Source organism: Leptonychotes weddellii, chromosome 16, assembly GCF_054177405.1.
Source record: "Leptonychotes weddellii isolate Sample4059 chromosome 16, ASM5417740v2, whole genome shotgun sequence".
In the NCBI taxonomy this organism is placed as follows: domain Eukaryota; kingdom Metazoa; phylum Chordata; class Mammalia; order Carnivora; family Phocidae; genus Leptonychotes; species Leptonychotes weddellii.
Genome location: NC_138384.1, coordinates 41,479,359 through 41,507,126, shown reverse-complemented (window position 1 = coordinate 41,507,126; position 27,768 = coordinate 41,479,359). Strand labels below are relative to the sequence as shown.

General features: G+C 53.7%; 1 protein-coding gene across 7 annotated transcripts; it reads right to left on the bottom strand.

Annotated features, from left to right (window-relative positions):
• Positions 1 to 47: 47 nt before the first annotated feature.
• On the bottom strand, positions 48 to 27,060 carry AXL (AXL receptor tyrosine kinase). Of its 7 annotated transcripts, none has more exons than XM_081806940.1 (20): positions 26,535 to 27,060; positions 25,258 to 25,480; positions 24,828 to 24,928; positions 24,136 to 24,312; positions 19,455 to 19,535; positions 19,186 to 19,301; positions 15,347 to 15,557; positions 14,915 to 15,054; positions 14,167 to 14,317; positions 13,930 to 13,956; positions 12,547 to 12,679; positions 12,160 to 12,251; positions 9,545 to 9,640; positions 9,324 to 9,401; positions 7,759 to 7,851; positions 7,209 to 7,360; positions 6,498 to 6,607; positions 3,156 to 3,315; positions 2,509 to 2,645; positions 48 to 1,898 (listed from the first exon to the last, which is right to left on the bottom strand). In XM_081806940.1, exons 1-20 carry the CDS (start codon positions 26,596 to 26,598, stop codon positions 1,547 to 1,549), a joined length of 2,694 nt encoding a protein of 897 aa, XP_081663066.1. In that variant the 5' UTR covers positions 26,599 to 27,060; the 3' UTR covers positions 48 to 1,546. The 7 variants fall into 7 exon arrangements, with proteins under 7 accessions (XP_081663066.1, XP_006747646.1, XP_081663067.1 ...); XM_006747583.3 differs by having other exon boundaries at positions 7,239 to 7,360; positions 26,535 to 27,059; XM_081806941.1 differs by lacking the exon at positions 13,930 to 13,956.
• Positions 27,061 to 27,768: the final 708 nt, after the last annotated feature.

Here is a 27,768-nt window from a genome sequence, read left to right as displayed (position 1 = left end):
GGAGAGGGGCCACATGACAGCTGAGTGGAAACAAGAGGAGACAGAAGTGTGGTTATAAAGTTTTATGTGATCTGAGCCCCTCTAGAGGTGCCAGAGTCCACACCTCTGTACAAGGGGGCTTGAGGGATTGGCTCAGGGGGGCAGCATGAACCAAAAGGAGGGAAATTGTCTCCTGGGGAAAGGAGGCATCCCTAATGCATTACTACACAGGCTTGAGAGGAGGCATGCCCCCACATGAGGGGAGGAGGAAGCAGAGGTGGCTCAGAAGGGGAGAGTCACACAGAATACTATAAGATTAGAACCTTGGAATCATACCCTGGAATTCTAGACCTGTAGACCTTTAGAATCTGACAACGTTTGAATCGTAGAACTACAGTGCCTAGGATCTTAAGACTTAGAACTGTGGATTCTTGGACGCTTAACTAAAACCCTAGAAAGGTGGAACACAGCGTAGAACCTAAATGTGTCCAACATTAGAAATGATTAGAACTTTGGTATCTAGCTAGTTACAACTAACTGTAGTCTTATACCTTAGATGCTAAGGATCCAGAATCTTGGACCAATAGTCTAGAGTGTCTTGGAACACAGAACAGAACAACAGTAGAATCTTAGAGTTTAATAATCTAGAATCTTGAAGCATATGGTCTAGAATCTTAGACACAGAATCTAGGTTCTTAGACTAAGTCTTAGAACATCCCATCATAGAACATTAGACCTTCGAACCTCCATCTTTAGACTCTTAGAACTTTTCAATTGCAGATTCTAGAATCTTAGCTCTTTAGGATCCAGAATCTCATAATAAGAGTTTGAAGGATCATAAAGCCTTAGAACCTATAATTAACCATTACTTAGAACTTGAGAAGATAAAATCTTGAAGTCTTATGATGTAGAGTCTTATAGCCCAAGGATTTACAGTCTAAGAGGCTTACAACTTCAAATTTTAGAACATTAGGCCTTAAAACCTCCGTGTCTAGAATTGTAGAATCTAGAATCTTATATGCTAAGGACTCAGAACCCTAGAATAACAAAACCTAGAATCATAGAGCCTTAGATCCTAGAACTAGAATCTTAGAGCTTCAGAACCTAAAATCTTGCGGGCTGTATCAAGAATTCTAGAACCAGAAAAATCTCGAGTCACAGACTCTCAGAGCCTTAGAATATAGGCCTTGCAACTTCCATGTCTGGAACCTCAGCACTTTAGAATTAGAGACTTTGGGATTTTAGGTCCTTAGAGCTGAAGACTAATAGCATCTTTGAAACCTCAAACCTTTGCATCTAGACCCTTTCAACCTTAGAATCCAGAATCTTGGAATGCTAGAACTGGGAGGACCCCTAGGGATTGCAGCCCAACCCCTTCCTTTTACACCTGGGGACACTGAGGCATGGAGAAGAGAGAGGATCTGTCTGGGATGGAAGCGGAATAGGTAGGAAGAGAAGGCTGTAGTTGGGGGTGAGGCCTGGAGTGGGGAAATAGTTGGGGGGGAGGCTCCCCCAGTGGCAGTGCCTAGCTTGGGTCCTGAGAGGGAGTCCCAGGTGGAGTGTTGTCTCAGGCTCCATCCTCCTGCCCTGGGGGAGCTGGGGAGCTCCTGTCGGCGGGCAGGGTGGGGCCAGGGGCTGTAGAAGGGCAGAGGACATAGCGTCCAGCAGGATGGACCTCAGCCGCGGTGAGGCAACTGCAGGAATCCTTAGGGTCAGGCTGGGTTGGGGGGTCAGCTCCTCCAGCAGCTCCAAGTGGTTCAGGATGACACCCCCCCTCATCCATGTTGACATAGAGGATTTCGTCAGGCTCCTGGGCAGGGGGCAGGGCCTTCAGCGTGTTCTCCAGATCTTCCCGAAGCTCTGAGAAACTTGGCCGGTCACGGGGGTTTAGCTCCCAGCACCGGGACATCAGGGCATACCTACGGCAGCAAAGTGAGGGGTGGGAGACTGAGCAGGAGCTCAGAAGGGGAGCATTCTGGGAGTTTGGGGGCATTTCATGGAACTGGAAGGAACCATGAGCAGTTTGGGGGCTTCCATTGGGATTTGGGAATTCTCAAGAGTTTCCGAAGGGGAATCCTGGGACACTCGGGAGCTGGAAAGGGTCTTGGGGAGGCTCTCTGGGTATCGGGTGGTGTTCTAGTGAGGGTTTGCTAGAGCAGACTTTGCCCTCAAAGCGCTGGATGAACATTCTGCTCTCCTCTGTGTGCTGTGAGACAGCAAAGTTTGATAAGCTCTGTCCTAAAGGATCCTGAGGATATCTCAGAGGAGACCCGTGAGTTTGGAGAAGCTTAAGATGGCAAACTGGAGGGCTGGCAGAGGGTCCTCGGTGTTGAAGAGCATTGGGGAAGTGCAGGAGCTCAGAAGTCTGGGGTGAATTAGAATTTGGGGGGTGGGGGTCTCAGCGTGGCTTCAACAGTCTGAGGGGTTCTGTGCAGGTTTTAGAGGGTTGAGGCCATGTGGGGTGCTCAGGGTTTTGGAGTGAAATCTGGGATGGGGCAGGGGGCAGGGTGGGGTCCTGAGGATCCTCACAGTCCATCCAGACAGCCCACAGGCTGCTTCAGCCGGTTTCCCTGACACAGGTAGTCATAAATCTCGCTGTTCTCCACTCCGGGATATGGGGTTTGGCCCCGCGTGGCAATCTCCCACATCGTCACCCCGAAGGACCACTGTGGGGGGCAGAGGGGAGAGAATTAGAGGGTCTCTCTCCTGCACAAAGACACCCCCAAACACATGGGTTCATGGGTACACCCACATTTATGTGCGCACATGTCCGCAGCTACCTTAGCAGGTGTCTCATAGCTCTTCACAGCAACGCCGGTGCAGGGACATGCTCACAGAGGTCACTTCTGTGCACGTACAGACGTGCTCATCCACGCACACATTTACACACTTCACAGACAGACAGGGTCTCGTGTGTCACCCTCCACACCCTGGCTGTCCACACATATACATACCACCGCCTCTCCCAACCTAAACTGTCTACACGTCCCTCGTATGAACCTGCCACCATGCACACGTGGACCTGTACATCTCCCCAGTGTGTCCACACCACCGTTCACAGATGCCCACCACACGCCCAAACATGCCTAACCCCTGCAGTTAGGCCCCTGTGCTTCCCAGCTGCAGTGTGAGACAAACAGGTCACTGACCCCCTCTCCTGTCAGGGAGGCACCTACCACATCGCTCTTGCTGGTGTAGACACGGTCAGCCAGGCTCTCGATGGCGATCCACTTGACTGGCATCTTGGCGATGCGTCCCTGACGGTAGTAGTCCCCATTGTAGATCTTCTTGGAGAGCCCGAAGTCCGCCACACACACGGACATGTTCTCATTCAGCCTGCCCAGAATGGGGAGAGGAACGGGATGATCGCACTGCCCCCTCCACCAGGAAGCCTGCCCTCCCTCTCAGACACATCTCCATCTCCCGCTCTGGCTGTCCTCCTTGGGGGTGAGGATCTGTCAACCCCAGACTGAAGGGAAATGTGTCGTGTCTTGTTCCCTCCATATGAAGTTTCACAAACACACCCATGTAACCAGCACCCAGATTAAGAAACAGAACATCGTGGGACATCATCTGGATAAGGAATACCACAGAGCACAGAAAAAGAAGGAACTAACCAATATGTACAGAGACATGGGCTAAACTCAAAAACATCACACTGAGCAAAAGAAACCAGACACAAAGGAGTACAAACTGCATGATTCTATTTACATGACATTTAAGAACAGGTGACTCAAGTCCAGAATAAGGGTTTTCTCTTGGGGCAGTGACTGAGAAGTCCGTTAGGGAGCCTGCCAGGGCCTAGAAATGTTCTTTATTTTGATCCAGTACTGGTTGTTTACATGAGTCTATAGACAAGTAAACATTCATTAAGCTGCACACATAAGGTGTGTCTTAGTGTATGTAAAATATACATTGATTTTTTTTTTTAAGTATGAGAAAGAAACACATTACATTACCAGTCCTCCTTCCTAGCCCTCCAAGGGAAGCCATAATCTTCCTTTCTCCTTTTATTTGTTTATTTATTTATTTATTTGGGGGGGGAGGGGCAGAGGGAGAGAATCTTCAAGCAGACTTCCTGCTGAGCATGGAGCCAGGATGTGGGATGTGGGGCTTGATCCCACCACCCATGAGATCATGACCTGAGCCGAAACCAAGAATCGGACACTTAACCGACTGAGCCACTAAGGCACCCCCACAATCTTCACTTCTAACAGCATGGATTGCTTTTGCTTACTTTTGTGCTTTAATAGAAGATTCTCTAATTTTTGCATCTGAGTTTCTGGGATTCTATTTTTTTAAGAATTGATGAGTTCTAGCCAGGGTGATGGGCTTTGGCAGTGACCAATCAGAAGAGACCCCAGAGGCCCCTCATATGGCAGGAGTTACCCTTCAACTGCTGGGTCCAGGGAAGGTCTGGAGGATCATGGCAGGGAGGCAGAGAAGAGTGATGCTTAGGCATCCAGGCTGGTGGCTGTGAAGAGGGTGGGAGGCTTGGGGTAGTGGCCAGTTGCCAACTAGGTAAGGAAGTATTTCAAATTTTTTTTCAAAGAACTTTTTTTTTCTTTTCTTTTGTTTATTTTTTAAGGGAGAGTTGGGGCAGTGGGACAGAGAGAATCTTAAGCATGCTCCACACTCAGCACAGAGCCTAACGTGGGGCTCCATCTCACAACCCTGAGATCATGACCTGAGCTGAAATCAAGAGTTGGATGCTTAACTGACTAAGCCACCCAGGTGCCCCAAGAACTTTCTTTAAAAAAAAAAAAGATTTTATTTATTTATTTTTTAAGTAGGCTCCATGCCCAATGTGCAGCTTGAACTCAACGACCCGAGATCAAGAGTTGCATGCTCTACTCACTGAGCCAGCCAGGCACCCCCTAAAATTTTTTTTAAGTTATCTCTACACTCAACATGGGGCTCAAAATCACAACCTGGCAACCAAGAGTCGCACACTCTACTGACTGAGCCAGCCAGGCACCCCTCAATATTTTAACTTAACAAAAAAGCAACAGGTGCATTACAATGGGTTGTCTACTCTGATTTTCAGTGTCATTATTTCATAGGGGGCTTGCCTAGGATCAGCCCAAGTTGCAGAAGGAAAGGAAGTTCCATTTTGACTGAATCTATTGAAGCCTTTACATACATTTTCCACTTAACAGGAAATACAGGGAACAGAGGAACGAGGCAAATGCCACCACAAGGAAACAGACATATATGTCATATCCTACAAGACAACGGGCATGGTCTCTTCCAAAAGAATATGCTGTAAAAATATTAAAAGGGGCACGGCACCTGGGTGGCTCAGTCGGTTAAGTGTCCAACTCTTGGTTTCAGCTCAGGTCATGATCTCAGGGTCCTGAGATCGAGCCCTGCTTTGAGCCCCTTGTAGGGCTCCACACTCAGTGCAGAGTCTGCTTATCCCTCTCCCTCCCCTTCTGCCCCTCCCCCCGGCACATATGCACACACTTTCTCTCAATGAATAAATCTTAAAAAAAAAGTGGTGATGGGGGACGCTATTCCAGATTAAAAAGCCCCAAAGGGGCATAGCAACCAAATGTAGTGGGGGGGGACCTTGAATAGATCCTGATGTGGGGCAAAAAAGAAACAGCCCTAAAAGACATTTCAGAGGACAATTGAATTTGAATATGGATTGGATGGATATGAAGTTATGTTGCAGAATTATGGTTAATCTTCTTAGGTGTGACAATAGAACTGTAATCATTTACATGTAAGTCCTCATTCTTAGGAGATACGTACTGAAGATTTAGGGGTCTGACATTGCCACCTTGGCAACTCGCTTTGAAGTGGTTGAGGAAAGAGAGAAGGACAGAGAAGAGAGGACAAATATGGCATAATCTCCACCAGGATGGTGTATGGGCATCCACCGTACAAGGCTTTCAACTTTCCACATGAAGAATTGGGGGAAAACAAAGAAACATTCATATTCCCAAGAGTTGCGAACGTTTACACATCTTGAAGAAGATTCCGATTCTCCAGCTCCAGTTTCTGAGTTCATATTGTAATGAAACTGATAGTCGAAGCCTGTGTTTATATGTACATGCACCATCCTCACCTAAGTCTGGCCTATTTTCTGGCATGTCTGTCAGCTGGGCGGTGTGGGGAGGGTGTCTGGTCCCCTTATTCGATGTGGCCCCTCCCTACGGGCAGCCCCAGGCAAGACACTCAGCATGGAGGGGGACAGAGATGAGGCTTCAATGTCCCCACTGTCATTGGTCATCTCGGCCCCCTTGTTCACCTCATGCCACCCACTGAGCCCACCCTCTTGCCTCTCCTCTCTCCACATCCAAATACCCCTCCAGGATCTCAGTTCCAGGCCCCCCTCCTCCAGGAAGGCTTCTCCAATCCCCTTGCTGACCTCTCTATCCCAGTCCTGGGTTCTGGCCTGCCTGAGGGGTATGTGTGTCTAGACCCCTCTTCCATCCTGAAAGGAGGGATGCAGCTCCCCTGAGGAGGGGACAGCGGGGGGCGGGGGGGTCTGTGGAAGGCTCAGCACTCACATGCAGTTCCTGGCGGCCAGGTCTCGGTGTATGAATCTCTTGGTACTCAGATACTCCATGCCACTGGCAATGTCTGCCATGAACTTCACCAGCATCTGAGTGGGCAGGAACTGGGGGCGGTAGAGGTCAGCAGAGTCCCTGAGATCCATTCCTCCTCTCTCATTCCTTTCCTGTGTGTTCCTATCTCTGCTCTGCAGTGGCTTCCCATGGCTCCAAGAATTAATTCCAACCTCTTTCCGACAAGGCCCTATATAATCCCCTCCTGCCTTCCCATCCAAGTTGATCTCTTACTGTCCTTGCCCTGGACGTGCTACCTACGCTCCAGCCAGGGGTCTCCTTTCTGGTTTTCAGACAAACTATGCTTGTTTCGGCCTCTAAGCCTTTGCCTGTGTGCTGTGCCCTCTGCCAGGACTGCTTCCCCGCACCCCCCCCCTGCCGATCTCCCCACTTCCTGCCAGTTGGCTCTTCCTTCAAGGTCACCTCCTCAGTAAGACCTTCTCTGTCCACCCAAACTAACTGCCTGGCTTCTCTGTGGTTCATCTGACTCTCTTTCCTTCCTAGCACTTAAAGTTCTCTTGCTCATTTATTTGTTAACTTATTTATTTCCTGGTGCCCTCACTGGCAGACGACTCCATGAGAGCAAGCTCTTGTCACCATGGTCTTCCCAGTGTCTGAGCAGTGCTGGGTACCTGACGGGTGCTCAATTAGTACCTGTGAACCAGACAAGTAAATGTCCCTCACCACTGGCTGGTCCCCGAGCCGGGAATAGAGAAGGAAACTGTGCAGGTCTCCATGTTTCATGAAAGGTAAGATGACCACAGGTGCTGGGAAGCCCTCTCGTTCGGAACCCTGGAAACAGACACCTGCCCCCCCACCCCCAGGCAGCCCTGTCACTCCAGCTGGGCAGGAGGGGAAGCCATCCCCTCCCTCAGCTCTGTCTCTCCCTCCCCCTCAAATCTCGCTTCCAAATTGTTGGGGGTGGGGGCGGTGGCAAGGACCAAGCTTCAGAGAAGCCATTTCCAGCACTGTTCCCAGGGAAGTTTCCAGAGCCCTCCTGGGGACCTCAGCTATTTCTGGAAAAGGTCAGAGGTCACATTCCAAGCTGAGGGAAAGAAGGAGTGGGGAGAGCTTGCTGACTCTGAGGGAGGGCGGGGAGCAGGGAGCCTGGAAGTTTGATCTTCCCAGTGCCAGAGGGAGGGGTCTTCCTTCTGGAGTGGCCTCCATGGAGCCTGGGGACTCCTTAAACCTGCCCCTCCCTCACCAATGAGCCTCATGACGTTGGGGTGGTCAAATTCCTTCATGCAGACGGCTTCACTCAGGAAATCCTCCAGCTCCGACCTTGTACAGATCGCAACTTGGGGGAGAGAGGAAGGTGGATAAGGAGGAGGGGGGGGAGGGAGGACTCTTCCTCCCCTCCTCTCCTTCATCATCATCATCATCTTCATCAAAATGATTACTAAGTACCTGGTGCTGCACTCAGCACTTTATATATACATATATTAACTCATTTAACCCTCTGACGGGCAACTATTATTCTCCCTGTTTTAACGATGGGGAAACCAAGGCATGAAATGGTTAAAGAATCTGCCTAAGAGCACACACAACTTGCAAGTGGGAGAGGCAGAAGTGAAAGCCAGGTGGGCCAGCTCTGAGGTCCAGGTACACACACCATGCTAGGCTGCTTCCCTGGGGATCCATACGATTACTCCTTTTATAACTCGGGACAGTGGCTCATAGAGGCAAAGCAAGTCACCCAAGGTCACACAGCTGGGACTCAAACCTAGGTGGAGAGCGTAACTGGGGACATAAGAAGTGCTCAATAATGAATGAATGGGGAGACACTGATGACTCCACAACCCAAGCTTTTCGCCCCAGTGATTGAGAGAAAGGATCCTTCTTCCCTCACCACCAGCTGCAGCCTGACCCTCAATGCCTCTTCCCTGTATGGAAAGGACTTGGCCCTGGACTTCCTGTGCTGTGTGACCCTAGACTGGCTCCCACCCTCTCTGACCACGTAAATAATATAGTCGCAGTCCACATTAATTGCACATACTACATACCACCCCTAGCATTAAGTGCTTCAGCTCACCCTAGGAGGTAAGAATATTATGATTCTTTTTTTTCCAGATGAAGAAATGCAGCTCAGGGAGGGAGAGTCATTTACCTGAGATCACACAGCTGATAAATGATGAAGCCAGGTGTGCCTCGTTCCAGACCTTCCCCTGTTCTGTTAGGTATCACAGGGGGCTGGTCCCCAAAAACTACATTTCCCAGGGCCCCTTTCATACTGTTTTCCTGTTGGAGTTTGCCAATGGGAACCACCAATGGGAGACCGGCAGGTGGGCGGGCGGAGAAGGAGAAGTCAGGGTATTTCACCCTGTCCCTTACTACTTCCAGCATTGCCTCAATGGTGGCTGTGTGTTTCGAGCTCCCACAAGGCAGCCTCTAAATCTGCAATCCCAAATCCCACCAGGAGTCCCTGGCTGTGGGCTCTGGTAACACCACTTCCTCCTTCTGCCCTTCACACCTTGGGGTGGAAGTAACGTACTGCTGCTGCTAATCTCCATCCTCACTGCTCCCGCTAATCTCCATCCTCACTGCTCCCAGTCATTCCTGCACCTCTGTAGTAAACCTCCCCATATTAAATTCCTTCTGTCGAAGTACCTAGCATGGACTCCACTTCCTGTCTGGAAACCCCGAGAATCTGTGGCAGGGCTAATTTGCTACCCGCTTTTCTGCTCTCCTGCCTAGTTAGGGGCATAGGGAAAAGGCCTAGGGTTAGGGGGTGGAGGTCCCATCTGAGCGGACATGCAAGCTCAGACTCACTCTTCATTGTCTTCACAGCCACCTTGAGGATGGAGTCATCCTGGTTGAGCTGGCCCTCCATCACGGCTCCAAATTCTCCTGCGGGGGACCGGAGGGAGACATTGACCTCAGGGGGGCTTGTGGGGACTGCATTTCTTGATTTCCTGTGACTGGGTATGGGTGGGGAAGTGAAGGACTTCATGGTTCAGGGGAATGTGCTGGGGGAGATGGGGCAGACTCACCTTCTCCCAGCGTCTTCCCCAGGGCCACCTTATGCCGGTCTACCATCACATCCCGAAGCTTCTCCTTCAGCTCTTCACTGATGCCCAGGCTGTTCACTGCATGGGGGGGAGGGGGAGGGTGGACAGAGCCATGGAGCAGGGCTGACACTCAGGAGACATTTGGATGTCAAGAGGGATGTGCCCATTATTGTACTGAAATACTTCTGTATTCATTCAAAACCAGCTACTGCCCTGAGCACACATCCCACCCTAGCTCCTCCTGTAGACCCCCTGAATCTTCTCCCAAACCAGCAGCTGAAGGGTTGGAGCCTGGAACATAATCTTGCACCACTGGGCACCCCGATTAGTCAAGTGTTCTGCCATACCAGTTGCTAAAAATATTTTTAGCAACTTTTTATTGAATTATAATTTGCACAAATCATAAGGGAGCAGCTCAGGGATTTCTTTCTGAGAGAGAGAGAGAGCACACACTCCCACATGCGAGATCGGGAGGAGGGGCAGAGAGAGAGGGAGAGAGAGAATTCCAAGCAGACTCCCTGCTGAGCGTGGAGCCCGACACGGGGCTCAATCTCACAACTCTGAGATCATGACTTGAGCTGAAATCAAGAGTTGGCTGCTTAACAGACTGAGCCACCCAGGTGCTCCCCACCCCCAACTTTTTAAAAAGATTTATTTATTCTACAGAGAGTGTGCACGCGAGTGGGGTGGGGAGGGGCAGAAGGAGAGAATCCTCAAGCAGACTCCCCGATGAGCGGGGATCCCCACACGGGGCTCGATCTCAGGACCCATGAGATCATGACCTGAGCCGAAACCAAGAGTTGGACGCTCAACCAACGGAGCCACCCAGGCGCCCCAACTCAGTGGATTTTTACAAAGCAAAGACAACAGTGTAACTAGCACCCAGGTCAAGAACAGACCATGACCTGCCCTCTCAAGTGTGGCCACCTTCCTGATTTCTCTTACCATAGATTGGCCTTCTCTGTTTGGAGATATTATTATCAACGTGGAATCATATACTATGTTCTCTTTTGTGTCTGGCTTCTTTCACTCAACACGGTGTCTATGAGACAGCCATAATGTAGCTCTTGTGCGTAGTTGTTTTTTTTTTTTTTTAAAGATTTTATTTGTTTATTTGACAGAGAGAGACACAGCGAGAGAGGGAACACAAGCAGGGGGAATGGGAGAGGGAGAAGCAGGCTTCCCGCGGAGCAGGGAACCCGATGCGGGGCTCGATCCCAGGACCCTGGGATCATGACCTGAGCCGAAGGCAGACGCTTAACGACTGAGCCACCCAGGTGCCCCATCGTGCGTAGTTGTAATTTATTTTCATTGCCCTATAGCAACAGTTCTCAAGCTTCAGGACCCCTTCACATTCTTAAAATTACTGAGGACGGCAAAGAGCTTTCATTCAGGGGGCTTATATAGATCAACACTTAGTGTATTCCAAGTTAAAATGGATAGATCTTTCAAACACAAGAAAAAACGAGCACGCGTTCGTCAACCAACAGAGTGATGACATCATCACGTATTAGAGAGCTTCTGGAAAACTCCACGGAACACGTGTGAGAGAACGGGAGTGTAAAAGGGCAAATAACATCTTGTAATTATTATGAAAATAGTTTTGACCTCATGGACCCCCTGCAGAGGTCTCAGGGGCCCCCTGGGACCCGACTCACACTCTGAGAACCTCGGCTGCACGTTACTCTACTAGAGCACCATGCCCTCCTTGTTTCCTATTCTTGCTCCTCTTAAATAAATGTCTTTCCCAGCCCCTTCTGATATTTCCCGGGGGTCCCGGCAGCCTTCTCACGGTGTGCTGGGGAGAGACATCACTCTGTCCCTTTCCTTCTGGATTTAAGCTTTCCCAGCTGGAAAGATGAAGACATTTGACGAGGTGGCCTCTGAGGTCCCTTCAGAGCTGGGACCCTCCATAACTCCACAGCCTTAGAGAGAGTCTAGAGTTCTAAGAGCCTGTGGTTTTCAAGATCCCAAGGATCTATAGTATTGAGCCTGTGATTGTTTCATCCAAGATTGATTCTCTCTCTCTAACATTCTATAATTCCAAGAGGCAGTTCAAGGATGGACTTCAGAGCAAAATGACCTGGTTTTGAAGCCCAGCTGTCCAACTTGCAAGCTGTGTGGTCTTGAGGAAGTTACTTAACCACTCTTTTGCCATAGCTTCCTCATCTATGAAGTGGGGGGTGGGGTGACGTACCTACCTCATTGGGTTGTCGTGAGGATTCAATTAAATGACATGTGTAGCACCTGTCACATAGGAAGTGCTAGGGTTGGCTATCCTCACTGGCTTCACACTCATCCTACCATCCTGTCCTCTTCATTGCCATCATCGTTATATTTATCATCATCATCATTACATTGTTCTAGGATCATGTGGCTCTGAGATTTGGTCTATGATTTTTTTGTCTAAGACCCTATTATTCTAAGGGTCTGTGTGGTTTCACAGTTCTGTTGTTCTTAGGGTCTGTGGTTCTAACGTCCTAGCATTCCAAGGTTTTTGGAAACTTTTGGTTCATGCATCAACAGAAGCCCAACAGGCCCCAATCTCTACACTCGTCATCCCCCCACCAGGGCGGGGAGGAGTGAGGTTCACTTACGGGTGGCTTCAGTGGTCCGGCGACTGTAGGACTTGCGAACACGGTACCTGACCACCAGCTCACCCCTCTCCACTGTTGGTTCAAAGACCTCTCTGGGGGGAATGGGCAGAGGTGAGGGCAGGGCAGAACCAGGGGCAACCCCCTCCTTCTGATAGCAGTGAAAGTGAACACCACCCTAACCCCAAGCCCTGCCCGCCCTCCCCTCCATCATTTGCTGAGCATGTCTTGGATTTCTACCCTCTGCCTTCCATCCATCACCCAGACCCTTGATCTCATTCTGATTCTTGGAAATCTCTTGTCCCACACCAGCCTCCTCATGGTCTCCCTGACTCCAGCCTCTCCATCCCAGTCCACACAAGCCTCCCTATTTACATAGTTCCAACTTACCCATAGCGGGTCTCCTTCTTCCGCCGGTGGACGAGGAACAGGGCCAAGATGAGGACACAGCCGGCGGCCACAACTGCTCCCAGCAGTACATACCACCAGGGCCATGAGAAGGCAGGGGCTGGGGGCTCACTCACTGTCAGGGAGTATGGCACACAGGTCATGGGGGAAGCCCTGGATCCTGCTCCCCAGGCCCCAAAGATGTGATGTTAGAGGGAGACAGATGTGGAAATATCTAATGAGGCATGTGGTAGGGTGCATTCACTTATCCAAGGAGATGGACTGAGGTGTGGAAAACAGGTGGGCGGGGGAGAGAATTCGTGGAGTGTAGGATGGGTGTGTGGGGCGTGCTCAAGGAGTATGAGACTTGTGGACAAATGGCCAAGGAATGGTCTTGAGGAGTGTGTGCTAATGATGGAGGGGTTTCCATAAAGCGAAGGATGGGAGAGAAATAGATATGCAAAGAAGGGTGCACAGAATGTCAGATGAGTGTTCAAGGAGTTTGGGGTATGTGAGTGAGGAGTAGTCAAGGAGTTTTGGATACAAGTAGTGAGTAGTGATTTAATAAAGATGTAACTGGTGTGAGAGGAGTGTGGGCATGCGATGGGCTGAAACGGTGTGTAAAAAGGTGGGAATGGGTACATGCTGAGTGTACCAGGAGTTTGGTGTGGGTGGGTACAGAGTGGGAATGGGTTATGATTGGCGAGGGGTGAGGAGTATCAGTGGGTGTACAAGGAGAACTGAAGAGTGTGGGATAGTGTCAACCCAAAGCTTCCCAGTATTTGCAATGGGGGATATATGGTGAGGGTGTGAAAAGTATGCAGAGTTTGTGAATGAGAATTGTGGGTGTGCACTGGGTTTTGGAGGCATGGGTGAGGAACAAAGGACTGTAATAGGATGAAAGGGAAAGGAGGCTGGGATTAGTGTGGAAAGGGTATGCAAAGAAATGCAGGAAGGCACGTAAAGAATACCTAAGGTAGAGTTACAAGAGGTGAGCTGTAATAGTACTAGGAGGGTACAATGGGTGTAGAAGGAATGTTTGAGAATTGCTGGAGAAATATTTGAGAGGCATGGATTTGAAGGGGATAATTCATCTGTCTGCCCATCCATCCATCCCACATCCATCCATCCAACCATCCATCCATCCATCCATCCATCCATCCCACATCCATCCATCCATCCATCCATCCACCATTCATTGAGTACCTACAATGTGCAGGGCCATTCCAGGTAACTCCAACAAGGACCACACAAACCCAAGAAGTAGAAGATTAGAGTGATGAGTTTGAGAAACATGAAAGCAATGGCAATGGGTATGTTTGTGGTGATGGGGTCCTCAGTGGGCGTTGAGGGAAAGGAGGGAGGAGACAGGGTGCAAAGCCTTACCCAGCTGGTGGACTGGTTGTCCTTGTCCTGTGAGGAGAAAGGACAGAGGCAGGACATACTCAGAGAGGGTAAGACTGGTGTGACATGGGTAAGGCTCCCATTAAGCTTCCGGGTGGGAAAAGAGCCTAGATTGGGGTAAGTAACACTGAAAGGTACAGGGAGCAAGTCAGGGGTATCTGCGCGAGACAGTGTCCTTGTGAATTGGTTGAAGAGGGCTGAACAAGGCCGTGGAGTTACCTGGGCGCCAGGGCTCTAGGGGCACAGGGAGGCTCCAGGGTCCATCCCCAGCGGCAGTGTAGGCTGCCACACACACCGTCAGGTTGGGGACAGTCCCGTCTCCCCGCAGCTCCAGGGTCACCTCTCTTTTTAGCCCTATGTCCATGAGCACCTAGGACGTCCGGATGTAGCATCAGGGTAGAGCCCCCCCCACCCGCCCCTAACTCTTAAGACTTCACCCTCAGCCTCAAGTCCCCATCTTTCTCAAAGCCCCCACTTCCCCCGCAGCCCCTGCCCCCTACCTCCTCCTAAGCTTCATCCCTTGCCACCACCCCTACCTCCATTCTCCATCCCCACGCCCGCTCCACCATCAGCTCCACCGGGACCGGGGCTTTGCCTCATTTATCGCCCATCGTCAAGTGCTAGCAAGGGAGGGACTGAACCCTCATCTTTCGACCCACACTCCTCTACCCCCTCCTAACCCCCCACCCCCTTGCCCACCCCATCTCTCCAACCCAGGGTGCTGCTAGCTCCAAGACCACCTTTGCGCCCATTAGGAAAAGTCACCAGTTCTTCAAGATGTTCTACGATGATCTGCTATAGAATCGTAGAACCTCCCCGGACTCCTTAAGCCTCCAGAATGTGCTCTCCTAGGTGCAGTATGATCTCGTACTACCCCAACCCGCACCACTGTCCTGTCTGCCTTGCCATCCCCTCCCCATCTCCCTCCTCCCAGCCATTCCGCCCCAGCCCCGCCAGCAGCACCCACCTCGGGGGTGTCCTGGCCTCGATAGGCCAGCCGGTACCCCAACAGGGTGCCCTGCAGGGGCGCCCTTGGCTCCTGCCAACGCACGAGGGCTTGGCTCCCATTCCGCATAGCGCTAACATTCTCGGGGGGGCCCAGGGGCACTGGAGGACAGGGGAGAGGGGAAGCTGGCACCCCCACCTCTTCCTGACCCCCTCCCCTGTTCCCAGGAAGCGGGGACAGGGTGCAAAGGGCATGAGCGTGGGCACCTCGTGCAGGCCTCCCATGAGCGGAAGCATAGGGAAGAGGACTGGGAGAGATGCCAGTGGGCCACACTGAGGAGTCTGGGGCTGGGCGGGAAGGCCTGAGGCCACATGGGGTCAACGGGTGATAGGAGATGCTCGGGGTGGCACTGAGGCGAGCAGCAATGTCTGCCTCACCCCAGCCCCTTCTTACCTCCCTCTGGTGTCTCCACAGGAAGCCAGTGGGTCCAGGGTGAGGGGCCCTGACTACTGATACAGGCCAGCCGGATGTGGTAAGGAGTGTGAGGATGGAGGCTACCCAGCCGAAGTCGGTGAGGGGGAACGGACGCTTGCAAGGTGAGAGGCTCCTCTGGGGGGTCTGGCTCTCCCAGCCAGACGCCCACCCCATCATCTGACAGCACAGCCTGGGGAGAGGGATGGGGCGTGAGAACGGGACAGCCATGAAATCTCAAGAGGGGGTCACACAAGTCGGTGGTGGTGGTCCCAGGGTGATGAAACAACTTCGCAAGGGTGCGTGTGTGTGTATGAGCTCCATGCCGGTGTAACATGGGCACCTACATTGGCAAAGCGAGAAGACCCCCCAGTTGCACGATGTGGCTCCGTCATCACTTGCAAAAGCCACCTCTGGCAAGACTTTCCCTCTCTGAGCCTGTTTCCTCATCTGGAACACACGCACTTGGAGGAGTGAATGCCTTCCAGGACTACCTAAAGGCTGGATGTCGGACAAGCTGCACAGCACATGGCAGGTGGTCAGCACCGATAAAATGACAACGACATTCAACCACAGGCAAAGCAAAATCTTACAAGAGAAGTCAGAAGAGTGGGCACCTCTGGGAGCTGAGGGATCCTTGTGGGGAGCTGGTGGGTGGTGATCTGGAGGGTGGTGACATGGGTGAATATTCGTGTTTAACAATCTAGGAGTACACCAAAGATTATGCACATCATGTATATCTGAATAAAAAAGAAAAGCCCTTTACACATCTGAAAACTCATTTGACCCTGACCTCAGCCCTGTGTGTGGGTACCGTGTGCATCCCCACTTACAGATGAGGACAGTGAGTCTCAGAGAGATGGAATCACTTGCCCAAGGTCACCAGCTTGTCACTGATGAAGCTGGAAACTAAACCCCAAGCTGTCTTCAAAACTTTTGCCTTGGGGGATTAACATAAGAATAAAAAAAAAAAAATTGGAAAAAAAAAAAAAAAAAAGCACAGCTCTTTGGGAGGAGAATGCAGTTCCATGATTGGTTTCAATTAAAGATTTGCTACTATTTGAAAAAAAAAAAAAAAAAAAAAAACTTTTGCCTTGGGGCGCCTGGGTGGCTCAGTCGGTTAAGCATCTGCCTTCGGCTCAGGTCATGATCTCAGGGTCCTGGGATCAAGCCCCACGTGAGGCTCCACACTCAGCAGGGAGCCTGCTTCTCCCTCTCCCTCCACCCCTCCCCCTTGCTTGTGCTCACTCTCTCTCTCTCAAAGAAATAAATAAAAATCTTAAAAAAAAAAAAAAAGAACATCGGCGATAGTAACAATATTTCTCCTCTGTTCAGAGAGGCAGTGGAGCTTAGTGCTACGCACAGATGCTGGATCTGGGGTTCAGTTCCAGCCTCTACCAGACCCTAGCACTCTGCCTTAGTTTCCTCATCTGTTAAATGGGATAATAACAATGGCTCCCTAACTTGCAGGTTGACTGAATTGATGCCTGTAAGCGTTTAGAAGAGCTGGTGCACACTGAGTGTTTATTGTTATTATTGTGTGTGTGTGCATGAGAGGTTGCCGGGCTGCAAGGGTCAAACTGCACGTCCTACACAGCGCCCCAACCTGGGACGCTCGCCTGGTCCCTGGGAACAGCACGATCAGCATGGCAGGGGCCACAGCGGGGGAAGACATCTCTACAGCCCTGCCACACAGAACCACAAACCCTCTACAGCCACACATCACAGCCCCACACCGCAAAGACGCTGCCGGTCCCCGCCCCGCCCCCAGCCCCTGCGGAGCAGCCCAGAGACCCAACCACACCGCGTGTTCGGAGGGAGTTTACTGCTTACGGGTGTGCACCCAAAGGATCTTGGATATCCAAGTCCTGGCTTGGGTAGCATTTGTTGTGTGACCTAGAGTGGGTGTCTTTACTTCTCTAAGTCTCCATTCCTATCTCTGGAAAACGGGCATCCAAGAGCCCCTACCTGGCAGGGTGTGAGGCTTAATGACATGCCGCACGTAAGTGGGTGTGCACAGCCTATCAACAGTTAACATTTCTCGAGTGCCGGCTCTGTATCATGCACCGTGGCAAGTGCAATCCTGGATGAACCCACAGCCTTTTTACTGCCACCCTCTGAGGTCACCTTCTTTTTTCATTCCCATTTTACAGATGAGGAAACAGAGGCCCAGAGAGGTTCAGCAGCTTGCCCAAAGTCACACAGACCCCTGTGGGGAGAGGATCCCACCACGAGGCCTGGGAGGGCATGGGCAGATGGTGGGTAACAGGATGGGGGAGCTGGGGGAGCTGTCCCATGCCTGTTCTCTGACCTGCAGTGACAGATGAGAAGGGGAACCTCTGCTGGGACAAAGGGGACACAGGGACCTAGGTCCAGACAGTCAGCCTCCTGGTGCTCACTCTCACTTCTCTTTTCCCTGTGACCCTCCCATTTGAACCCTCCTGCCCCAGGCCAAGCACAGCAGGAAGTGAGCCCTGGAGAAGTAAGAGGTCACACTTCTGCTTTTTTGGGGCACTGGACGCATGTGCGTGGTGGGGGGGGGAACATCTGATGCCTGACCTGGCATTTGAGGTCTCCCAAGTGGGCCCAGCCTTGGGGATTGAATCAGTTTTATCCTTTTAAGCCCATGGGGAGGGCACGTCATTTCCCCTCTCTGGGCCTCAGTTCCCTACCTTGGAAACGGGAAGGTTCGCAGATTATTTTCTAGGGTTAAAATGGCAAGTGGATGAGATAATATCCAGGGCACGTAATTACCAGAATGACAGCTCTTACTTAATCAAGCGCTGGCTCTGAATGGTCTCTAAGGAGGTGAGGGGGGCTGGTTGGGTTTGGGGAGATGAGGATTCGAATCCCACCTCGGCCACTTCCCGGCTGCGATCTTGGCCAGGTTGTTTAACTACTCTGAGCCTTAGTTTCTTCATCTGGGAAGCGGGTGTCTCCACAGACCCTGCTCCATGAACACACAAAGGGGTGTGCATAAAGCCACCACATAAGGCCCAGCACAGAGTTGACGCTCCATAAAAGCTGGTCATTACTAATTATTGTCATCTGTCGTGGCAGGCACTGTCCCACCCTCACTCCAACTTCCAAATCTCAAAGAACTTCAGGCCAGGACTGGGTCTCGTATTTAGAGATCTGCGTTTGTTTTTCTTAGCGTAGAATAGATACGACTTTGGTGCCCAAGGCTGGGTCTAGAGCATTTCAGGTCTCCTCCAGCAAACGTGTCCTACTCTAGGTCTGACTCTGCGCTGGGTAATCGTGAGGACCCAGTGGCGACTGAGACAGGCCAGGACCAGCCCTCCCAGAGCTCCCAGTCCGGTGGGGAGACAGACTCACCCCCAGACAGTGACAACCCAGAGTGATCAGGGCTGGGATGGGAGAAGCACAGGGCTGTGGGTACCCGGTGGTGACAGAGATGGCTCTGAGCCCTGCTGTCTCAGGATTCCCACTCTGGCCAGAGTCAATATTACTAATCCTAAAAAAAGAATAAAAGTTAAAACAGCTGATAGTTTATTATGCATTTCCTGTGTTCCAGATACTATTTTAAGGTTGCTCCTGGCATTCACTCATTGAATTCTTACAACAAGTTTATCTGCCCATTTTACAGATGAGAGGACTGAGATCCAGTGAGGTTAAGTCACGGGCCCAAGCTCCTGCAGCCACTGCTGGCGGAGTCAGGATTTGAAGCCAGGACATCTGGCGTCACTCGAGGCTCCTACTGCCTCTCAACGCAGGAATGGCTGGGAAGGGCTGGTTTCCCAGGATGGGGCTGGCGGCTTACGTGTGGCGGAAGGAGGGCTGAGCAAAGTCTGAGGTCTCACCTGCAGGGTGCAGTGCGTGAGGGGGTAGATGCCGCTCAGGCCTGGGGTCCAAGCCGCCTCCAGCTCTGTGGGCTGGCGGGAAACCAGGTGGAGGTCGCGAGGCCGCTGGGGGAGCACTGTGGAGAGATGAGGGGAGGGACTGACCCTGGGGGGGGCCTTTGCCCAAAGCTCCTCCCCCCCCAGCCCCCCTGCCCTCTACCCCAGCTCTGACCTTTGGCCCAGACCCCACACCCTCTGACACCCACCTCCCCAGCTCCCTTTCCTGTCACCTGTGATGGTGGCCGTGCGGGATGTGGTGACCCCCTTGGCGTTATGGGCTTCACAGGAGAAAGAAGACGTCTTGTTCAAGCCTGGGAGTCATAGAAGGAGAGGCCCAGTGTCAGAGAGGGGAAGGAGGGTTTCCCAGGCCATGCTGGGCCACCTCCCACCATGCCCTGCCTGACAATCAGTGCGGCCCACACGGGCACCTGCTTGAAGGGGACGGGATGAGTTGGGAACACAGGCCTCCATCCCCAGCCACAAGAACAGGTTGGTGGCCTCAATCCTAATGCCCCACCACAGACACACACACATGCAGACACACACGGGCACACACACAGACATCCACATCCACACACACACACAATCACATACTTGCACAAACACGGACACGATCACACTGACCCACACAGACACACGTAGAAGCATGTATCCCTAGTAGACACACACTTAAGAAACAGGCCCTCCTGGGTGTGTGTCAAGCTAAGGTGTTTGCTCCTTTATAAGCTCTAAGCTCAGCTCCTACCAACCTCTGTCCCCCTTCCCCCGCCCCCCGCCCAGCCATTGGCCCCTGGGTGTTTCTGGAACTCAGGCATCAGATACATTCCCATCTTGGGAACTTTGCATTTCTGTCCTCTCTGTCTTGCCACAGATGTGCACATGGCTCCCTCCCGTCCTCCTTCACATTTGGGACTCAGACCCCACCTTCTCTGTCACTCTGTCCCCGGCCTCCCTGTTCAGAGCCAGGACCTCACGTCCATGTCTAACCTCTCCCCAGCTTTACTTTTCCTCTTTGGCTCTTCTCGTCACAACATACTTTACCTGTTACCTGTATGTGTTGCTCACTGGTTGTCAACTCCGCTGTATGTCAGCTCCAGGAAGGCTGGGGTTTCTGTCTGTTCTGTCCCCTGCTGTATGCCCCAGGGCCCACGATGGCCTTGCACACAGTAGGTGCTCCATAAATGCTTGTTAAACGAGTGAATGACTTTATGTGTATGCCTTTGCGTATCCACGAGTGTTTCTGGGTATGTATGTAGAAATATGAGCCTGTGTAATTCCACGGGTAAGTGACTTAATATGTCTTTTTTTTTTTTTTAGATTTATTTATTTGAGAGAGAGAGAGGGCAGGGAGCCCCAAGTAGGGATAGACCCCAGGACCCTGAGATCGTGACCTGAGCCGAAGGCAGACGCTTCACTGAGCCACCCAAGCTCCCCAATATGTGTCTTGAGTATTTCTGGGTGTCTGGGGGTAGATTGCCTCCCCTCCCCAGTGTTGTGGTGGTGGGTACACAGGCAGACACACACACGCACAAAGACACAAGTAGAGAGACAAACACAGACACACACACCCCGCACAACACCCGGAGATGCACACACAGGGAAATACAGACACACACACAGTGTGTGGGTGACAGGACGTAAGAGGACCAAGTCTTGAGTCTGCACGTGTGACCGCAGTTCTGTGTGTGTCCAGGGATGTTGCAGGCTTGTGTGTGTGCCTCCTGCTCAGTCGGCGTGCGTGTTCCCACCACCAGCACCGTCTACCCGCAGACACAAAGTTTCCTTTCCTCAGTCGGCAGAGGGAGGGGAATGAAGGAAAGTCGGCCGAGGCCGGAAGGGGGTGGGCAGGGAAGCTCCCCAGCGCCGCTGCCCAGGCGGCAGCTCGCAGCCAAGGTCAGGTGCCCCGCCGCAGCCCCCGCCGGCGGGGGAGGGGCAGGACGGCCCCGGGCCGGCTGCCGGAGGGGGCGGGGAGCCTGGGTCCCGTCCAGCCACCTGGCACGTGGGGGCCCGCCAGGGTCACCGCGCGGGGGCTGGCGCTGCCCGCCCGAGGAGCCCCGGGGCGGGAGGGAGTTCTGGAGTCGGGTCCTGTTCCGACCGCAGCATTCCTGCCCCCGCGTGAGTCACCGGGGCGCCCCCCTCCCACTCCGGCACTTCCGGCGGCGGCCGGGGGGCGCGCGCGGCCCAGGATCCCCCGTCCTTGGCCTCAGCGCGCACCTTGAGGACGAGGAGAGCAGGGATGGAGGGGCCTGGGACACCCGCCTCCCCTCCAGCGAGCTCTCCCTCCGCGACTGGAGCGGGCCCACTCCAGATGTGCTTTCCAGATGCACTGTCCCTCTCTCTCTCCGCTCCCGCTCCTCCTCCCCCCACCCCCGCGCTTTTTCCGAGGCAATCAGAGGGATGGAAGGAGAGGGGGCACGCCCTGAGTCAGATGGAGGGACGGACACACACAAACGGACAGAATTCCTTGACACAGCACCAACCCCCACCCTCGCGCACACACAATGAATCACACTTAACACACAGGGGCCGTTACTGGCCCAAAAGCAGAAAACGGGGCACTGGCTAAGCTACATTAGGGGCTGATGTTGTCGCAGACACGCAGTAACACCAATATCCACCCAGTGACTTGCGGGTATCTACACACAGGGGCGACACTGATACACATACATACACAAAGAAACGCATACATGTCCACAAGCATAAACACACAATCAACCATGGGTTCGTGGACTGCGAACACCCAGCAACGCAACATCCTGCCCCCGCTGAAACCGACCAACACCCAACCCCGCGGGCTGAAATACACACACCGAGCAACACACAGACCTTGAGGTTGAAGTGGCCCAACAGACACGCACCGGGACATGAATAAGGTTAATGCTGACTTGCTTGCAAACAAACACAGCTGGACACTCAGGTTGCTTCGGACAGTTACGGAGATGCAGACTATACAAAAACACACTCTTGTGTAAACACTGATGGGGACACAAAGCTGCCATGAGCATAGGGGTGGCACACACACACACAAACACACAGTGGTTGGTAAGTCTATCTACCGACAGACAATCAGGGCTGGGGTTGATACGAGGGGAGACAGGACAGAAGCAGGAGCGAGTCGTTACTGCCTGCTGTGAATCTCTCTCTCTCTCTCTCTCACACACACACACACACACACACACACACGCAGATATGGCGTCCATGTGAGAGTCACAGACCAACACCCTCACCTTGGGACCTAGACACGGAAACCACAGAGACATGCAAGGACACAAATACACACGGACAGTCGCAGTCGGTGGAAACACACCGAGCAACACCAAGTCGTCCGCTGATACATCCTGCCTCCACCAGCAAACAGGTGCCCACACCAAGACACACTCACACCCATAGATGAACACCTGTGAGGGGACACTGTCACTTATCCACAAGGAGCTGTATGGAAAATCGCCACAAAACACTGCCTCCCCTCACTCTGCCATCTCCCCCGCCCCCCCACACACACACCCCACCTTCACGCAGTGAGTCACAGCTGGGAACACACAAACACAAAGGAGGACAGACACCAGGCTGACACTGGTATTCTTACACACACACACACACACTAAACACCATATAAGCTGGCCTTCCCTAAAGCACGCACAACCCAATAAGGAGGATGATGCTGACAGACACACTGAGACCCAGATCCAGAGGGACATGGATACATACACAGCCAGACCTCACATACACACTGAAACACACACAGGCCCTCTCACGCCTGTTGCCCCCACCCCCACCCCGCCCCCAAGTTCTTCCTGGGCTGGGCTGGGTGGCCCATCCCCCTCTCCCTTCCCATCTCCAGGGTCCCACCAGGCTGACTCAGACCCCAGAGCCACGGGCCTGAGTCACCCCTCTAGGGGCTGGCATGCTCACCAACCTCTTCCTTGCACACTCAGGGCCCCCGGAATGTTGAGAATGTGGACACCTCCCTTTAGCCCGGGAGACCCTCAGGCAGGAGTTCCCCTCCCCCAATCCCAGCAGATGGAGGTCGCGGGTTGGGGTTGCTGGAAGCTGATGCCCTCCAGGGTCCAGCTGCCTCCCTCTGACTGATCCTCCCCCGGCTGTGTTCCTCCATCCCTCCTTCCTCATTGAGGGAGAAACCTCTGTGTCCAGGGGCCCTAGTGCTGCCGCTGACCGTTCTGTGATCCCAGGCTAGGTCCTGCCCCATCTCTGTGGTGCAGAAGGGGATGGTCCCCCTGAAGCTAAGAGACTTTCTGCTGTCACTCAGACCTCCCTGTCCTGTCTCTCTCCATCTTAGGTTACCTCTGTGGTCTGTCCCTTCCTGTGTCTCTCGTTCTCTCTCTCTCTCTCCCTGTAACTGTCCTTCTCTGTCTTCCACTTTCTCCTCTTTCTCTGCTTTCAGCTCTGTTCCCCCAGGGAAGCTTTTCCAATACAGAAGTGGGCAGGTTGAAGGAGGTGGAGGAGAGGAGGGCCTGGTTGCTTCCGGTGCCCGGCTTGGGGTCAAGGGCTGACAAAGGGGCATCAGGCCCACACACACATTTGGGCCATGGGACAGCTAGAGGAAACCCGGGACAAAGAATTCTATTCAGATAGGCTGGGGGAAATGAAGAGAGACAGAGGGACAGGGAGATAGACACACACAGAGAAGCAGAAAGAGACAGAGAAACAGAGAGTCAGAGGACAGAGGGACAGAAAGAGACAGAGAAAGCATAGAGAGAGAAACGAGGGGATAGATATGGACAGAGATGCAGAGACAGAGAAACTCAGACAAAGAGAGAGAGAGAGAGGGACAGAAAGAGACAATGAAGGACAGAGGGACAGGCAGACACTCACACAGGGGCACAAAAGCCTCCCTTGCTCCCCATTCCCATCCTGCCTGGCCCTCTAGGCTGAGCACATCCCCGGACTTACCTGGAACTCGAAGCGTTTGCTGGGGGCCATGGCTCGTGGCTAGAGGCAGGGGGACAGCGTCCCGGAGCCAGAGTAGGTCCACAGGCTCTGGGGGTCCCTGGGCCCGGCAGCTCAGGTTGAAGGGGGTGTTGGCGGCCACAGTCCTGTCCTCAGGCTCCTCCAGGAAGTAAGGCAGGCCTGGGGACGTGGTAGTTGCTGAGGTCCCTCTGAGCCCCCCAGGTGTCTGACTCACTGCTAGGATGTTGCGGCTGCAGATTCTTTGACCCCTAGATCTGATCTCTCAGGACACCCGAACTTGCTTCAGATGTCCAACCCCTCAGGCCTCTACCCCCAAGAACACACGATCCCAATACCTGACTCCCCCACCAGCATCTGACCCATGGGACTTCTGAATCCCAGTGAGGAAAGCGAGGCCCCCAGGGGTTGGGGAGAGAGTTAAGTTGTACCTCCGATCCCCAGAATGTCCTACCCCAACCGTGTTGACCCTAGGACATGTCACAACCCCCAAGATGTTTTCTCCCCCAGGACATATCATCTCACCCAGGCCTGCCCCCAGTAATTCTGAGACTCCCCAGCTTCCCGACCCGCTAAGGGTCTCTGACACTCCCAGGCTGCATGTCCCCTGAATTCTCCAGCACCCTCTGACCACTCAGGTTTCCTGCCTGCCCACGACCTCTGTGCCCAGGGCTCACCCTCCAGCCCAACGTAGCCAGGCTGGGATATGAAGGTCTTTCCTCCCAGGACCACGGCACACTGGTACCTCCCCGCGTCCGAGAGCTGCAGGGAGGAGATTCTAACAGGGCAAGAGGAGAGACAGAAAGGTTCAGGGTCTGTGCTGGACACTGGGCGGGGGTCATCAGAACTGAAAGGGGGGGGGGTCTGGCCTAGAAACTCCTCAGAGCTAAGAAGTGGGTACTATTATTAACTCGTTTTACAGAAGAGGAAAGTGAAACCCAGGGTTACATCACATGCTCCAAGCCACACAGCTAACGAGGGGCTTCACTGGGGTTCCAGCCCAGGTGGGGCTCCCGCCCATAATTTTTCACCCACCATGGGATGGAGGCCGGGGGTGGGGGGACAGGGATCAGGAGGGATGCGGCTGGTCAGGGGGAGGCTGGGCACCTGAGTTGGCTGACCACTTTCCAGTCATCCTGCCCGTCTTCACCGAGGGGCACCTGGGTCTGGGTACTGTCCGCCAGTTCTAGTGTCTGTCCGTCCCGAAGCCAGGTCACCTCGGGGGGCTCCCCCTGAACCTGGAGCTCGCACCGAAGGGCCCCCATGAGTCCCCGGGCACCGGTGATATTCCTTGGACTCCCCACAAAGGGGTCTGCCTCAGCCTGTGCGCCTGGGGGAGATGGGGAATAGTTAGCTTAGGAATCCCTGCTTTCCTCCCAGCCTGCCAGGCCCTTAGGCCCACATAGTTGTAAAGTGACCTCAGCGGGGGGGTGGGGGGGGTGGGGGGGGTGGAGGGTGGAGGCTTTGGGGGAGGATGGGAGCCTTCCCAGGGGACTGGGGTCCAGCCTCCATCCTTCCTAGGGGCCCCGACCCTTGGTCGGTTGGGAAGTAGGCCGGCGATCTGGCAGCCTCCCACGCCCCAGACTGCCTGGTAGGGCCAGCCCCTGCCCCCCCACCCTTAGGGTCTCTAGAGACTTGACAGATCGGGCTGGTGGATGGTGCGGAAGAAAAAGAGGTGGGGAGGGAGAGGAGAGAGAGAGGGAGAGACACAGAGGATGAGAGATGAGGACAGAGATACCCCTGAGAGGGGAAAAATGTTGGAGGAGAGACACCGAGGCAAACAGACAGAGAGACAGAGACAGAGATAGAGAGACATTATAGAGACACCTAGAAAGTAGGGAGAGAGAAAGTCGGAGACCGGGACAGAGAAATGAAGCCCTACAGAAATGGTGGAGCTAGAACCAGCACCAGAGACCCCCACCCCAGAGATGGAGCAGACAGTGGTGGGGTAAGGACGGGGGGGGGGGGGTGACAGTGACGAGGGTTTTCCCCTAGAGCTCCGGAGCCCTCCTCATCACACTGCCTGACTTCGTACTCCTTTCTGGAAGATTCCTTCCGGGGCAGCCCCCAGCTCAGCCCCTCTCCCTAAGGCTCCCCGAGTCAAGTCCAGCCCCACTCTGGCCCCCAGCTTTTCTGTCTGTCTATCTCCCTCTGTGTCCACCTCTTTCCGTCTCTGACCCTCCCAGTTTCTGTTTCTTGTCCAGTTCCTCTCTGAGCCCCTCTCCGTTTGACTCGGTGCCTCCCTGTCTCCCTCTCTGCTGTCCCAAAGACGCTCCTCGAGCCAGCCCAGACTCCCCCCAACACCTGCCATACACCCCCACTCTGCTCCCTCCTGCCCCAGCCCAGCCCCGGGTGGTCCTCCCCGACAGACCTCCATCACTCACCCTTGGGGGCCGCGCAGCCCCAGCAGCACAGCGCCAAGCACCAGGCCAGCAGGACCCTGCCCATCCTCGGGGCACCACGCAAACGATGCCAAACTTCCCTCAGAAGTTGCTGGGCACCCTGCGGGGGAGGGGGCAGGGCCGGGCTGTCCCCGGCCCTCCCCCCCAGCTCCGGGCTCCCCGGATTTGGCACTGCCCGCCTGCCACGGCGGGGGCCCCCTCGCCAGCTCTGCTCAGCGGCCGCCTTCCTTGCTCCCCAGCCTCCTACTCTCCCTCCCAGACTTCGGGCAACCCTTTCCCCGCCCCTGGCTCCCCCTCTGCCTCCGCCCACCGGGCCGGAGCCCAGGGGGCCACCTGGGCTTGGAGGGGTTAACTCGGGGAGGAGAGGACCAGCCCTGTCTTAAAGGGGCCCCGGAGGGAGGCTGAGGAGGGGGAAGGGGCCCCGAGGGCTGCACCCCGAATCTTGGGCCAGCGAGGCAGGGAGGCTGTGCGGCTCTCTATCCTGGCTCTGGGCGCTGTCCCTCTGGGCTCTCTCAGTGTCTGGTAAACATTCCTCCAGAACTCCACTCCTCTCTCAGTCCTTGCGACAGCCCCTTCCCCTGCCTCCACCCCCCAGCCCAGCCCCAGCCAGGCACCCCCCCACACTCCCGGCTCCTCTGGCGAGGACACACACACTCAGATGTCATCCACACACACACACACACACAGAGGCTGGGACAGCAGGAGGCATGCAGGGGCACGCTTCTGGCCCACGGACCCACTCGACAAGCCGGATCAGGAACTCCATTCGCGCAGAAACTTTGAAACCAGAAACGGGAGGACCCAGCTGGGTGGGCATCTCCGGGGATAGACTCGGGCAGACGTGGGTCATCATAACAAAAAAGACCCACGTGGTCACAGAGACAGGACACCAGTGTCTGGGCAGCTCACAGGGGTGCCCAAAGACCTGGGTTGGAAGCCCAGCTCTACTTCTAACTGTGTGACCTTGCAAGTGACGGGCCTCCCTGGGCCTCGGTTTGTCCATCTCTAAGATGGGAATCCGAATAGAACCCGCTTAGTAGGCCAGAGGGAGGATGTCTTAGGTCAAGGAACGGGCAGTTCTTCGCACGTGGTAACATAGCTGACAAGGTGCCCTTGAGTTTTTGCGACTGGTCTATTTTTCCCTCATCTGTTGTGTCTCGAATGGCCGTCTCCCTCTGGTGGGACTGTGCATCCTGGTCCTTGTGGAGAGATCTGG